This window comes from Daucus carota, chromosome 2 (genome assembly GCF_001625215.2).
Source record: "Daucus carota subsp. sativus chromosome 2, DH1 v3.0, whole genome shotgun sequence".
In the NCBI taxonomy this organism is placed as follows: Eukaryota; Viridiplantae; Streptophyta; class Magnoliopsida; order Apiales; family Apiaceae; genus Daucus; species Daucus carota.
In genome coordinates, this window is record NC_030382.2 from 48,748,083 (window position 1) to 48,763,574 (window position 15,492).

The 15,492-nt window shown below is 39.6% G+C and overlaps 2 protein-coding genes across 2 annotated transcripts; both read right to left on the reverse strand.

Moving 5' to 3' along the window:
• Positions 1-1,006: 1,006 nt before the first annotated feature.
• Positions 1,007-3,383, reverse strand: LOC108206965 (probable inactive receptor kinase RLK902). Its single transcript, XM_017377418.2, has 2 exons — positions 2,000-3,383; positions 1,007-1,735 (listed from the first exon to the last, which is right to left on the reverse strand). The coding sequence occupies exons 1-2, from the start codon at positions 3,240-3,242 to the stop codon at positions 1,167-1,169; spliced, it is 1,812 nt and encodes a 603-aa protein (XP_017232907.1). The 5' UTR covers positions 3,243-3,383; the 3' UTR covers positions 1,007-1,166.
• A 9,394-nt stretch (positions 3,384-12,777) lies between these two features.
• LOC108206062 (plasmodesmata-located protein 6) lies at positions 12,778-15,066 on the reverse strand. Its single transcript, XM_017376235.2, has 3 exons — positions 14,130-15,066; positions 13,266-13,394; positions 12,778-13,139 (listed from the first exon to the last, which is right to left on the reverse strand). Exons 1-3 carry the CDS (start codon positions 14,842-14,844, stop codon positions 13,120-13,122), a joined length of 864 nt encoding a protein of 287 aa, XP_017231724.1. The 5' UTR covers positions 14,845-15,066; the 3' UTR covers positions 12,778-13,119.
• Positions 15,067-15,492: the final 426 nt, after the last annotated feature.

Sequence of the window (15,492 nt, forward strand, 5' to 3'; positions counted from 1 at the left end):
TGGATTGAAATATTAAAACATTTTTTTCAATCATGAAATCTGAGAGTATTCGATTGGGGTTGTTTGAAATTCATTAAAATCTTGAGGTATTCAATTGAGGTTTTAAATTATGCTACAAAATCTGGTTGTATTCATTTGGGATTTTAAATTATGCTTTAAAATCCGATGGTATTAGATTGTGATTGTTTAAAACCCATTAAAATCTGATGGTATTCAAATGCTGATGGATTTTTTTGGATTTCATAAAATGATGGATTTTGTGACATTTTTCAGTGTATTTTAAATTTTTTGAAATCCCACCAAAATCAATGAGATTTTGATGCATTGTGGTTAAATCTTATCAACTTTGCGACTTTTTATCAAGAATCCGCACAAAATCCAAATCACATACAATCCATTAAAATCCATGGATTAAAAATAATCCGTTAAAATCCCAATCGAATAAACTCTGTAAATATAAAAACTTCACCATATTAAAATCTCGTAAATACGATACCTACAAGATCACTAATGAATATATTTAATTTTATATATTAGATGTAAATTAGTAATTTATTTCATGCTATGAACAGTCTCAACATGTCAAACAAAAGAGAAAGAAAAAAACGGAGGGAGTAATTAACCAGGCACGATGCTTGACAAGGTCAAATACACGCTTGGAAATTGTCAAATGGGGATGTACCCAAATTCACCCAAACATTTCTGTTCTTTGCTTTTTGGGCCAAAAGAGGCCTAATGAAGTGGACTTCATAGCTCATACACATTTGAAACTATCCACCTAATACTTGGAACATTTCCTCATGTCTTCATTTGACCCCTCACCAAAATTCAAACATCAGACTTCCACATTCGGAAACACGGTTATAGTCTTATAGAAGTGGTTAGGAGCGGAAATTTGTAAATTACAAGTCTTTCTTTCTTCCAAGTCTTCAACAAAATCACACCTCGTGGACAAAGAAAAAACACACCTTATTCTCCGGCAGCCTCTCCTTTCCGGGGGACTACGTTAAAAAAAAATGATGTACTTGAAAATGTACATCAATTGTATATAAATGTTAATATAACTCAAATACACAGGTACTAAGATAGTGGTAAAATATAATCAATATTTTTTCCAAGAGGACTAATCCGATACTTTTCTAATGTTATTTACAGTATGTATACAGTTAAGATTCTTGTCTTGAGAATAAATGAATGCTCTTTAGAAGTCCTGTGACTTTGTCCATGGATGGGCGTCCCTCGGGGTCTTGAGTGGTGCACGAAATCGCGACAAACAAAAACTGGAAAATCTTCTCCTTAATGCTGCTGTTCTTGATGAGTTCTGGATCAAAGACGTCAAGTTCCAATTTCCCTTCAGCCATTGAACTACCTATCTTAGGCAAGTTGAGTTTCGCCCTGGTGATAGTATTCATCGGGGCTCTGCCCAGCAACAATTCTATTAGGAGAACACCAAAACTGTAGACATCAGCTTGTTGGGAAACCTCATTGTACTTTGTCACTTCAGGTGCTATATAGCCAGCAGAGCTGAGGGGAGAGTTGGCAGAATGGAGCTGTGTGATCCCGAACTCAGAGACACACGCATTGTATTCACGGTCTTTGAGTAGAATGTTAGATGATTTGATGTTTCCGTGGATTATGTCATTGGAATGGAGGTGTTTGATGGCAAGGGCAACTTGGAAAGCTATTCTTGTTCGAACTTCCCAATTCAATTCTTGCTTTGCTGCCTCTCTAGTTCCTGAAAATTTCACATGTAGAAGAATAATAAGTTTAAACTGTTGTGTCATAAATGTCCTTGAATCAAAAAATGTAAAATTTCAGTTCTCAGAAACATAATTTGGCTAGGCAGTGCTCATCAACACTACGACAAGAACTGGCCTTTGCCCTCGCGAATCAGAAACTCTTCATGCGTCATATATTTAAAGAACAAAGAAAAAAACCCGAACCAGAGTCCGTCAGGAGAAAATATAAATTAGCAAATAATGTAAGAATAACAACTCACCGTGCAAAACAGCAGACAAGCTTCCCATTGGCATGTACTCATAAACCAGAAGCTTCTCTTCCCTCCCACAGAAGTATCCCCGGGGAGAAACCAGATTTTCATGGTCCAAATCTCCCAATTTCTCAACATTTTCGGTAAACTCCTCTATAGAAACACCCACATTTTTCAATCTCTTAACAACTACTACAATCCCACCATCTAGATATGCTTTATATGTTGACCCAAGTTTACTATCCTTTCCCATGACCTCAGCTGAAGCTCTCAACAGATCTTCAAAACCAAAAACATTCATTTTCTCTTTAAAGAAAACCAACCCCTTATTTCCACTACTATCTTCTGAATTCACTGACCTGGAAACCCCATCATCAACTCCCCTATTTTCTGTCGCCTGTCTTGAACTCCGTGATCGAATTTCAGGCAGAATCTCTGGTGAGGGTGTAGCAGATTGCGGACTTATCCTATATTTTCGTAGTAAAAGAAACGAAAGAACAAGAACCACAAGTAATGCAGTCACTGAACCTACAACAATTCCCCCAATGGCTCCATTAGAAAGCTCTGATCCGTCTTCACAAGAATTCAAAGGGGATCCACACAGTGAGTTCCCGATAAATGCATCCGAAGAAAATCTCCGAAAAAAACTTGGAATAGACCCCGTCAAATTGTTAAAAGCAACACTAAAATTTGAAAGTCCGCTAAGATCATTCAACTCCGGAAGTGACCCTGTGAGTTGATTATTTCCCAATAACAACGTTTTCAGCTGATTCAATTTGTTAAACTCCGAGGAGAAATCTCCTGACAGATTATTATTCGATAAACTTAAACGAACGAGTTTATTCAGACTAAACAAACTGACCGGGATGCTGTCAGAAAACGTATTTTCTTCTAAATTCAGAGACCGTAACTCGGTGCATGAGCCTAAATCTTCCGGGAGTGCACCAGAAAGAGTATTTTTTCGGAGACTCAGTACACGAAGATTACTTAAATTTCCAACAGTATTAACTGGAATTTCACCCGATAAACCAGCAGCAGGAAGGCGTAGTTGGATGACATTATTGTTACCAGGGTCACATGTAATGCCTCTCCATGAACACGGGGTGGATTCCGACGTGTTCCAAAGAAGAGTACGGCCTCTAACCGCGTCTCTAAAGCGGAGCAAGGCAGCTCCATCGGTTGTTATGTCGGAGAATCCTGCGGGAAATAAAGAAGTTGACAGTATGAAAACAAGAATGTAAACAGGTATCATTTTATCAAGTTTCGGTTTGTGATAACTGATCAATGTTTTGCAATAATGGTGTGAATATTGATTTCGAAGATTTATTAATAGTATTTGAATGCAAGAACTGAGAATCTGATACAAGGAGTAGTAGTTTCGATGTAATCTCGTCAATGTAAAACACACGGCGTTGACTAGACGATCCTTTTCCTTTAGGAAATGGTACTATATAAAACTTGTTGTTATTACTTGACCAATTCATACTAGCAGTTGAAAGTATATGTGAATGATATTGATGCCTGAAGTCATGGTTGAATTGTAATCATATGTGTAGGGAGTTTTATTCGTTATATTCGTGAAGAATGGTTGGTAGTTTTAGCTTCCAGAACACAAGTCACTCTGTTACATCAATAGTTCGTCAATTTCACTTCAAGAATCTCAGGAATTGTCGAGTTGATTAAAACATATTGCAGAATGATTCTAAATACGAGAAGTCCCCTTTGGATTCAATCAATTATCAACCAGACGAATAAATTGAAGCAAATACCAGAAAATATATGTCCTCTATACTTGTCAAGAACTATAGTTCTGATGATATAACAATCTAGTATGTAAAGCTTCTCATTGCGACGAAAAACTGATGGGCCACAAATTATGATACCACAAAATGGGATGAGTAGCAAATAGCACACACTTCGGCCATCACAAGTCTATTCACGCATTCTGCATCCATGGAAGTGTCACGACGATAGTCATTTTTTATGTGGTGTCATACCTTACTTCGAAATGCCACAGTTGTAAACTTGGAACAGAAACAAGTGTATTTAGTTGTCTTTCTGTGTTATACAGAGTATTATTCTGATAATGGTCAATTTTAGAATTTTAAATACACAAACCTTGCCTCTATGGAGATTCTACCCTCGACAAAGAGATATTACTACGCTAATGCCGAGATAATAATTTATATTTTGGGCCATTATAGTTATTAATTGAAATGAATTGTACTACTTTGGGCCTTTAGGATCGATAACTTAATTGGATTCTTTATCTGGATTAATAAAACAGGACACCTAGTGAGTTTCAGTTCTGGGTTAAAGATAGGAGCTTGACAGAGGTTTGTTTTACCTCTGTCTAGGAACAAAGTGTTGGAAATTTGTCATTTTGAGCACCAATTTGAGTGAGGCTCGGCTACGTGCTCGTGGCGGGTTATGCTTGGATTATGTTCTCCTCCGAGAGAGCTTTCCAATGCATGTTTATTCACTCAAAACGACTAAGGAATGGATGAGTTATGATGATCCAAAGTTGTTTCCTTGGTAGTGGAAAAAATGGAATAGAAAGCTTGAATCCCACATAGATTCAATAAAGAGCCTTTAAAGGCTTTATATAGTAAAACACTTTGGTAGAGTCCAAATGTGTTACTAGTGTTATGCTCCACCACCTACGTGCGCGCAGGGGGGGTGCAAATCGTGGGATTTCGAGGGAAATTTCGTGGCTTCGAAAGCCTCGGGCTTTTCCGCGTGTGCGACCTGCGGACACGAATGCAGCAAAATCTGGGCCCGAAGAATTACGGACTAGTTTTGCTGAATTTATTTTTCCACTGGGCTTGGGCTCAATTAAAGGTTTAAATTAATTCCGATTTGATTTCGGATTTAATTTATAACCGCGTAAATTAATTAAACGCGTTTTAATTAATTACGAAGCGTAGCACACAAGTCTTGCATTGTCTATATATACTCATTATAGATTAGGGTTTATACACACGAAAAATACACAGCCTCTCTCGCACCCAAAAACCCTAGCCGCGTCGGTGATAGTTTCAGTCCTTGTTCAAGTTCGTCGAAGGTGCTTCTCGCATCGTCAATCCGTTTTATCCTGGGAGGCGATCGTTCATCACACACGGTGAGGGCGAAATACGCTTTAAGGAGACAGTTACGCACTGGACTCGGATCTCTGTTCTTATATCCTTCGTTCTATACTGCCTCCTTACGTACACTGTTTCTCGCGCACACACACAAACGCACGTACTGTATTGTTGGTTTTGCACAGATTGTACAACAATCTTAAAGCGTATTTTATTCTGTTTTACAACTGTGATTGTTTTGGTTTGGTTTGATTGCGTAATTGATTTGGTTTGTTTGCGTGTTGGAATACAGATTTAATGGAGAATGTTAATAATGCTATCCCTACGAGTGGTACGGCTGTTGATCCCAACGCACTGGTTAATCCAGATGGGGGTCAGCCGCAGCAGTCGCAAGGTAACCCCAACGCACTGGTTAATCCAGATGGGGGTGTGCCATCTGGTTCTGGACCTACGCCTGCGGGCTCTGGTTCTGGACCTACGCCTGCGGGCTTCGGCTTCGGGACTACGCCTCCGGGCTACGGTTCTGGAACTACGCCTCCGGGCTATGGTCCTGCGGGACAGATGACCTTTGGTCAGTTCAGTGTTCCACTTACACACTGTCCGGCAGGACATGTTCCTCAGCCGATTGGGACTGCTGTGCATACAGCGCCTGTTGCGCCTGTTGCGCCCTTTGCGCCAGCTGTGCCTCATGTGCCTACTTCTCACGCTGAAAGGCCAGAAAAGTTCAACGGAACGAACTTCAAACAGTGGCAGCAGAAGATGTTGTTCTACCTGACCACACTAAATTTGTCTCGCTATCTGAAAGAAGAGACACCTATGCTCACTGCTGAGAGCGATGCGCAGGCGGTGTTTGCCGTTGATGCATGGAAGCACTCCGACTATATTTGTCGGAACTTTGTGCTTAATGGTCTGACTGGCCCGCTGTATGATGTGTACAGTTCGAAGGTAACATCTAAGGACTTATGGGAATCACTTGACCGTAAGTATAAAACCGAAGATGCCGGTGCCAAGAAGTGGATTGTTGGACGCTTTCTTGACTACAAGATGGTGGATTCCAAGACTGTTGACAGTCAGGTGCAAGAGTTGCAGCTGATTATTCATGAGATGCATGCCGAGCGGATGGGTCTCACAGAATCTTTCCAAGTTGCTGCTGTAATAGAAAAGCTGCCTCCTGGATGGAAAGATTTCCAGAACTACCTTAAGCATAAGCGAAAGGAGATGACAATGGAGGATCTGATTGTTAGACTTCGCATTGAATAAAATAACAGGGGATCTGGAAAGAAGCATATTGCCGGTGAAAAGGCAAATATGGTGGAGCATGCTCAAAGCTCCAAGTCCAAGAAGACCAGTTCCGGGAAAGGGGCTAAACTGGCACCCAAAGGAGGAGTTTCGAAGCCTTCGAAGTTCCAAGGAAAGTGCTTCAACTGTGACAAAGTTGGTCATAGGTCTGCTGACTGTAGGAAGCCTAAGAAGACCAAGAAGAAAGAAGCAAACATGGTTGATAATATCTCCAAGGAGATAGGTGATATAGACCTCTGTGCTACGGTCTCTGAGGTGAACCTGGTTGGATCAAATCCGCGAGAATGGTGGATTGATACAGGAGCATCTAGGCATATTTGCTCCGACAAGGCGACTTTCTCTAGCCTTGTAGCTTCTGATGCTGGTGAGAAGCTCTACATGGGAAACTCTGCGACTTCTACCATTGAAGGGGAAGGCACGGTGATTCTGAAGATGACCTCTGGGAAGAATCTGACTTTGAAGAATGTACTTTATGTGCCTGATATTCGCAAGAACCTTGTGTCCGGTTCTTTGTTGAGTAAACATGGCTTTCGCATTGTAATAGAGTCAGATAAAGTTGTTTTGTCTAAGAGTGGTATGTATGTAGGCAAGGGCTATGCTAGTGATGGGCTGTTTAAGCTCAATGTAATGTCCGTTAAGGAAAAGAATGAAATGAAGAATTCTTCTGCTTACTTGCTTGAGTCTCCTAATTTATGGCATGCTAGATTAGGACATGTGAATTATGACACTTTACGAAGATTAAGTGCAAAAGAATACATACCAAAATTAACTATCGATTCAAAACATAAGTGTGAAACTTGTGTTGAGGCAAAATTAACGAGATCATCCTTTAAACGTGTGGAAAGAAACACCAAGGTGCTGGACCTAGTACATAGCGATATATGTGATTTAAAATTCGCTCCAACAAGAGGAGGAAATAAGTATTTTATTACATTCATAGATGATTGTACAAAATACTGCTATGTATATTTGCTGAAAAGCAAAGATGAAGCTATAGATAAATTTAAAATCTATAAGGAAGAAGTCGAGAGACAACAAACTGAGAAAATCAAAAGGATTCGTAGCGATCGTGGAGGTGAATATGTTGAACCTTTTGGGGAATTCTGTTCACAACATGGTATAATCCATGAGGTCACTGCACCATACTCCCCTCAGTCAAATGGAGTGGCTGAGAGGAAGAATCGCACTCTCAAAGAGATGATGAATGCGATGTTGCTAAGCTCTGGACTTCCGCAATCGATGTGGGGGGAAGCCATCTTAAGCGCAAATAATATTTTAAATATTACGATGCGCAAGAATAAGGATGTGAGTCCTTATGAAATGTGGGAGAAAAAGAAACCGAGCTACAAACACCTGAAAGTGTGGGGGTGCCTTGCTAAGGTACTGATCCCTATACCTAAGAAGGTGAAGATTGGTCCGAAAACCGTGGATTGTATCTTCATCGGATATCCTCCGCGTAGTACATCATATCGGTTTCTTGTGTATGATTCTAAGATTCCTGAGATTCAAAAGAATACGATCATGGAATCAAGAAATGCCTCATTCTTTGAGACTACATTTCCTTGTAATCCAAGAAACGAGCACCCTACGACATCTAAACGAACTCATGAATCTGTAGATGATGAAAATGAGAATGATGAAAGTGATGATGAAAATGTGGGGGTTGTGAGGAGGAGCAAAAGACAACGAACGGAGAAATCCTTTGGGTCAGACTTCATGACCTATTTGCTCGAAGAAGGTGATCCGAAAACCTATAAGGAAGCAATCACCTCACCTGATGGACCTATGTGGAAAGAGGCCATCAAAAGCGAAATTGATTCTATATTACAGAATCACACTTGGGAATTAGTGGACCTGCCACCTGGTTGTAAAGCACTAGGCAGCAAATGGGTTTTCAAAAAGAAATTGAAACCTGACGGAACCATTGATAAGTATAAGGCCAGACTTGTAATCAAAGGATACAAGCAACAGAAAGGCCTTGATTATTTTGATACGTATTCTCCTGTGACGAGAATCACGTCTATAAGGATGATGTTTGCAATCGCTGCGATGCGGAACTTAACAGTGCATCAGATGGATGTGAAAACAGCTTTTCTAAATGGGGATATAGATGAGGAAATCTATATGGAACAACCTGAAGGGTTTGCTGTCCCTGGGCAAGAAAGGAAAGTCTGTAAATTAGTGAAATCACTATATGGCTTGAAGCAAGCGCCTATGAAATGGCATGAGAAATTTGATGAAGTCGTGTTAGCACACAACTTCAAGATCAACGAATGTGATAGCTGTGCCTATTACAAGGATGACGAGAGCGGTTATGTCATGATGACATTGTATGTGGATGATCTACTTATTGCCGGAAGCAATGAAAAAGTGATCAAATCCACAAAGGACATGTTAAAATCAAGATTTGACATGAAAGACATGGGACTCGCAAATGTAATTCTAGGAATCCAAATTTCTAGAACATCAGAGGGTCTCGCACTAAGTCAACCTCATTACGTTGACAAGATCCTTGAGAGGTTTCTTAAGGATGATACTGAGAAAGCTAGGACACCTGTGGATATGACTTTACATCTATCCAAGAATAAAGGTGAGGGGGTATCTCAGTTGGAGTACTCTAGGATAATTGGAAGTTTGATGTACTTAATGAGTTGTACAAGACCAGACATTGCGTACTCAATTAGCAAGTTGAGTAGGTTCACGAGTAATCCTGGAGATGATCACTGGAAAGCAATCATAAGGGTACTAAGGTACCTAAGGGGAACTCGAGACTATGGATTGCACTATGGCAGATACCCAGCAGTATTAGAAGGATATACTGACGCAAACTGGATATCTAGCAAGAAGGCACTAAAGTCTACGAGTGGCTACGTGTTTACACTAGCTGGAGCAGCAGTATCATGGAAATCCTCCAAGCAAACGGTTATAACTCACTCCACAATGGAAGCTGAGTTTGTGGCTTTAGATAAATGCGCTGAAGAGGCTGAATATCTACGCCAATTTCTGGAGGATATTCCAAGATGGCCGAGGCCTGTGACTGCAATAGGGATACATTGTGATAGTCAATCCGCTATTGGCAGAGCACAGAGCACAATGTATAATGGAAAGTCCCGTCATATACGACGACGACATAGTTCCATTAGACAATTAATCTCAACCGGAATTATCACTATTGACTATATACCGTCAAAGGATAATATTGCGGATCCACTAACCAAAGGGTTACCAAGAGAAGTGGTTGAGAAATCATCGAGAGGAATGGGTCTTAAGCCTATAGCTTAACGGCATCATGGTGGACACCCAACCATTGCTGACTGGAGATCCCAAGAACTTGGTTCAATGGGACAACTAAATCATGATGATCTAATCACTGTGGGGGTAACCCCTGGCCTGTTCCTATGATGAAGAAACAGTGAGACCCGTAAGGTACGAGGTTAAGCCTTGAGCTTTTAATGATCTTTGGTGAATACATGGAGTGGTACACGCGTGGAATTCAGTTGAGTAAACGCGGGTTACTCTATAAGATAAAGATCACCTATGTAGGAGAGAAGTGGGGCCGCTTCAAAGGAGAATTGCGAGGCACAATTCTTTAGAAACTCCTGCAGAACCAGGACGATGTTCCATGGCCAAAATGGACATAATCATGAGAACTGAACAAGTCAGAAAGGATATAGTGATAAGTATATCATCGTTTACATAAACGGTCGAACAGTTCAAGGACAAGCACGTCCACTGTCTACCAGTAAAGTCGATGTGCTTAATCGAGCGAAGGTTCAAGGAGCATTCTCTACCTATCGTATGCTATATCTGATCGCAGAAACTATCACCAAAAGTCAAACCCCGTGTCTGTCTATCTGGTGTGTGCTACTGAAAATCATCAATCTCACCCATGTGGGGGATTGTTGGAAATTTGTCATTTTGAGCACCAATTTGAGTGAGGCTCGGCTACGTGCTCGTGGCGGGTTATGCTTGGATTATGTTCTCCTCCGAGAGAGCTTTCCAATGCATGTTTATTCACTCAAAACGACTAAGGAATGGATGAGTTATGATGATCCAAAGTTATTTCCTTGGTAGTGGAAAAAATGGAATAGAAAGCTTGAATCCCACATAGATTCAATAAAGAGCCTTTAAAGGCTTTATATAGTAAAACACTTTGGTAGAGTCCAAATGTGTTACTAGTGTTATGCTCCACCACCTACGTGCGCGCAGGGGGGGTGCAAATCGTGGGATTTCGAGGGAAATTTCGTGGCTTCGAAAGCCTCGGGCTTTTCCGCGTGTGCGACCTGCGGACACGAATGCAGCAAAATCTGGGCCCGAAGAATTACGGACTAGTTTTGCTGAATTTATTTTTCCACTGGGCTTGGGCTCAATTAAATTGCAGAAATTAATTCCGATTTGATTTCGGATTAATTGCTTGGTTTAAATTAATTCCGATTTGATTTCGGATTTAATTTATAACCGCGTAAATTAATTAAACGCGTTTTAATTAATTACGAAGCGTAGCACACAAGTCTTGCATTGTCTATATATACTCATTATAGATTAGGGTTTATACACACGAAAAATACACAGCCTCTCTCGCACCCAAAAACCCTAGCCGCGTCGGTGATAGTTTCAGTCCTTGTTCAAGTTCGTCGAAGGTGCTTCTCGCATCGTCAATCCGTTTTATCCTGGGAGGCGATCGTTCATCACACACGGTGAGGGCGAAATACGCTTTAAGGAGACAGTTACGCACTGGACTCGGATCTCTGTTCTTATATCCTTCGTTCTATACTGCCTCCTTACGTACACTGTTTCTCGCGCACACACACAAACGCACGTACTGTATTGTTGGTTTTGCACAGATTGTACAACACAAAGAACATTCAAGCAAGTTTGCTAGCAAATTGTCAATGAGGGTGAAAAATGGAGATGGGAACTGATTGAGGCTTCGTTCCTCATCGATCTTATAGGCTAATTTGTTAATTACTCAGATGTTATCCAGAGGCTCAGAATTTGTGAAATACTTTAGTAAGAATTATCAACGAATATTTCAGTTGTACAAAAAAATTGCAGAACACTGCATGATCCTTAATTCTTTATGAGTCCAGACTCCGTTTCAAGCTTCAACATTAGCCCCAAGGATCTTAATATCTATGCTAATAGCTATAATCCAACAGATCATGACTGTATAATTATATAATCAATTGTACTGATATATACAGAAAGGCGTGTTAGAGGTGCTACGTATGCATCTACTAGTTTGCAAACATAAGCAACAGATGTGTGGATAGACATAAACATGAACATTGTTGATGATGACCACGTAATAATCCATAGTTACCAAATCCACCTTAATAAAATCTTTTGAACATAAAGAGAGCTTATAATTGATGAAAGAGAATATTCTACATGCATACTTTTAGATAATTATCCCACTAGTATCATCATCATCTGTTTGTTTAACTCTTATAATTGTTCACTTTTGCCAATTCAATTATTAAGCAGCCCTGGTTTGGTGAAACTGAATATGTTGGAATATTGTCTTAACTATTTATCGTATTGATCCTAATAATTTAGTCATCAGTATTGCCTAAACTTATCAGTTGGTAAGCAGAGATTTTATTTTGAAATTTTGACTGCCGCATCCTCCAACATCTGGTACACAGAAAACCGGTCTCAGACAACCTTCTGCTTCCGAATCTGATATACTGGGTACTTATGTTTCCTTAGGTACCTTCAACAATTGTAAGCGCTAATTGTTTTAGACTTTCAGTTAGTTTCTACACTGATAGAATGATAATTGTAGCAGGACAGAGATCCTGATAACAACTTTGATGCAGTTCTGCAAATATGTATTCTGATAGTAATGAATGAGTGATCCATTTTGAGAGCGAGAGTTTCTTTATGTGCTTGTATACTCTGCATACATATCATATGAAATCTGTAAAGAAGAATAAGTGGAGGGAAATTACATTACATATATAAAGTGAAAAGAAAACTTTTGCAAATGGTTCTGGAGTATGACAAGCCTTGAGCGCGACTAAATTGACAGGAAAAAAAACAAAATGAATTTAATAAAGTAAGAACGGATGGAGATTGATAATTATGTATATAAAAAGAACATACCACCAACTGATAGCTTTGAAATTAAATTGAATTTCTTGGCATTCATCTAAAGTTGAATCTGCAAGTTTTCTCACCACATATTTCTATCAGGCGACAATAAACGCTTGATGTTTATCTTGCAAATTCATACTTCATCAAGAGTCCAGACACAAAACTAAACAGTAGCGTAATATTATAAGCACGGTGCTGATTAACAAGTGCGAGAAAAAGAAAAAGATTTTTGGTGGACTCCCACAAACCCCTCACACAATAAAGTTAACAAGTGAAGAAGTGATTAACAACTAAAATTTGCTAACATTAAACAATGGAATTCCTGATGAGTACTGTCTGATTAAGGATGCACTTTGATAAAGCAAGGATATTGATGGCATTATTATTCATTTACAACTTGTTTGCAGGATAAAAAAGGGCAGGAAAAGTATGTGTGGGGAGAGCTATCTCCTAAGCTTTCAGCTGTTATTTCTACTATTTCCTTTCTCTTGCTTCAATGTATCTGTCCTCTTGTATCTCAGCTTTAAGGGAGTGAGGGTCTTCTTTGGAGGAAATATGAAAGAAACCTTTTTAAAAGCCACAGAGGAAACAGAGAGCCAATTACCAGAGCATGGAGAATATTTTTCTTTTAATAAAAAGAATGCAACTTTATTTACCACCACCACCACCTGCAATGCAGTGATTTGAATTAGAATCAGGCTCAGAGATATTTATTTATATTATCTTACAAGTATAGTCAGTAACTAAGTTTAGATTTACAGGGATGATGATATGAAAAAGATGTGTATTTGCACCTTTTCTGTCACAAAGCTTGGCCAAACAAGATAAGAAAACAATGACCAGTGCAACGCCAGCTATGAGTCCGATGAGGATTGCTAGTGTCTTTTGCATTTCGTCGTCGTTGTCATTATCATCATGAGAATCTGCAACGGAGTTATGCAATACTAATAATTAGTAAATGAGTAGGTCATGAGCTCTTAATTCTGTAATGAACATGACTATGTCGAATTCTTATTCAATTGTTAGCCCTTAAGGGTCGTGATAGGAGTGATGGTGAAGTGTTCGTTCCCTAGGTCATGGTTTCGAACCACATGAAAAATACATGAAAAATAATATTGTAATGACAGAAACTTACATCTGACATTTATCTCAAACTTGACGACATTAAACATAATTTGGCTTAGATCTGGTAGTTTATTCGAAATTTGAACCTACAGGCATTGGATCCTACATAATGTTAAAGCCAGACCGCAAGTAGAAGTTTACAGCTTAAAAGTAAGAAGAAAAAGTAGTAATTGACTAATGAAAGCTTTAAAATCTCTTCTTTATAGGTAAAGGTCAAATACTAAACCAGAATGTTGCTGTTTAGACAAATATGCCTCTTCGATCTTTGAAGTTCGAATAGTTAAACCAAGTAGCACTAAAAGAATAGTGAAAATTCCCAACAATCCATGTGAGCTTCATCACTTCATCTCCATATATATCGACTAATAATGTTAGAATATCCATTTTATAAATCTACACGAGTACTATACCAATACAAAAATAGTACCAATTAACTAATAAGTACTAAACAAATAAATTTATTCGCACATAACTAAAATTCAGTAACCATCAACCACGGGGGTGTTCGCGGTGGTGGTGGAAGGAGGGCTTACCGTGATCCCTAGAGTGATCACCGCGGCTGGAGTACCGCGCATAGCACTTCCCCAAGAACATATCTCCCCAGGCAGCAGAGCCGCACTGGTTCTTGAGCTGCAGAGTAGCCTCCGCTAGACAATCTTGACACTGGCTCATGCTCAAATCCTGCACACACTGAGCCACCCCCTGAACATTCCCCGAACCACCCACCCTAAAATACTGACCCCCAGCCGTCAAATACCCCAGCAAAGAATCCCGGCTAGTCATCCCATCCGAATCAAACCCGATCGACGGCCCACATTTCTTCATCACCACACCCTTGTCTTGAACACCAAAAAATGTCATGTTGTCATACTTAATAAAACAACCATCAAACTGTAACGCACCACCTGATGACCCGGGACACACGACGCCGAGTCGACTAACCGCATGCGCGACGCAGTCTCGGCAGTCCGAGTTGCTGAGATCGCCTCTGCATTGATAAAGTCCGTAAACGATATCGGCTTTAGTGGACCCGGGGAGGGAGATTTTGAAGTTGTTGTAGCTCGTCGAGGAAGCCGAGTTCACTAGAGAACTAAGTATCGAATTAACATTGTACTCGTACGGGGATCCCGGAGCGTATTTTATCTGAGAACAACCGCCGAAAACGAATGTATCAGTTGCAGAACTCGATGGTTTTGCGAGACCTAATAAAATACATAGCATGGAGAGAAAAATAGCGTGAACAGACATGTTGGATTGTATGGCGAGATGGAGGAGTTGTGTTATATGATAGTAGAAGAAATGTGTGAGAGAAGATTACGAGAGGGTTGGTTTCTTTTTGTTGCTTGGTAAGGAATTAACGTGAGTCAGTGAGTCAAGTCGAAATGTGGATGGAATGGGAGAATGAGAGTGAGATGAATGATTTAAGATATGGACCATGTAGTAGTAAGTTGTATAGTATTTGTCAAGTACGTGGATTCGCATGTGTAATTGATAATAATATAAGTGTTCGGTACGTAGTTAGTAAATTGGAATGGACGTATTATGGATTTAGAAGAATCAGTACAGTAAACAAAGATCATCCGTCTCATAATTACAATCATGATTCTGGAGATCGATAATTGTTTATAATAAATTATTATAAATTAATTACTAATTAGTTGTCGTTCGGTAACTCGTCAAACTGGTTAAAGTATCGATTATTCAATTAATTATCAGATTCATCTGATTCAACCTTATCCCGTACGGCGTAAAGTCTGATTCATATTTTTTTACAATACTGATTATAACTAATCATATGATTCTCATTTCTCAAGTTTTAAATTTTTTTTACAATTTTCGAAGATAGTTAAAATTCCCGACTTTATCACCTGTTCAAAGGGTTAGGTATGTCCTTTT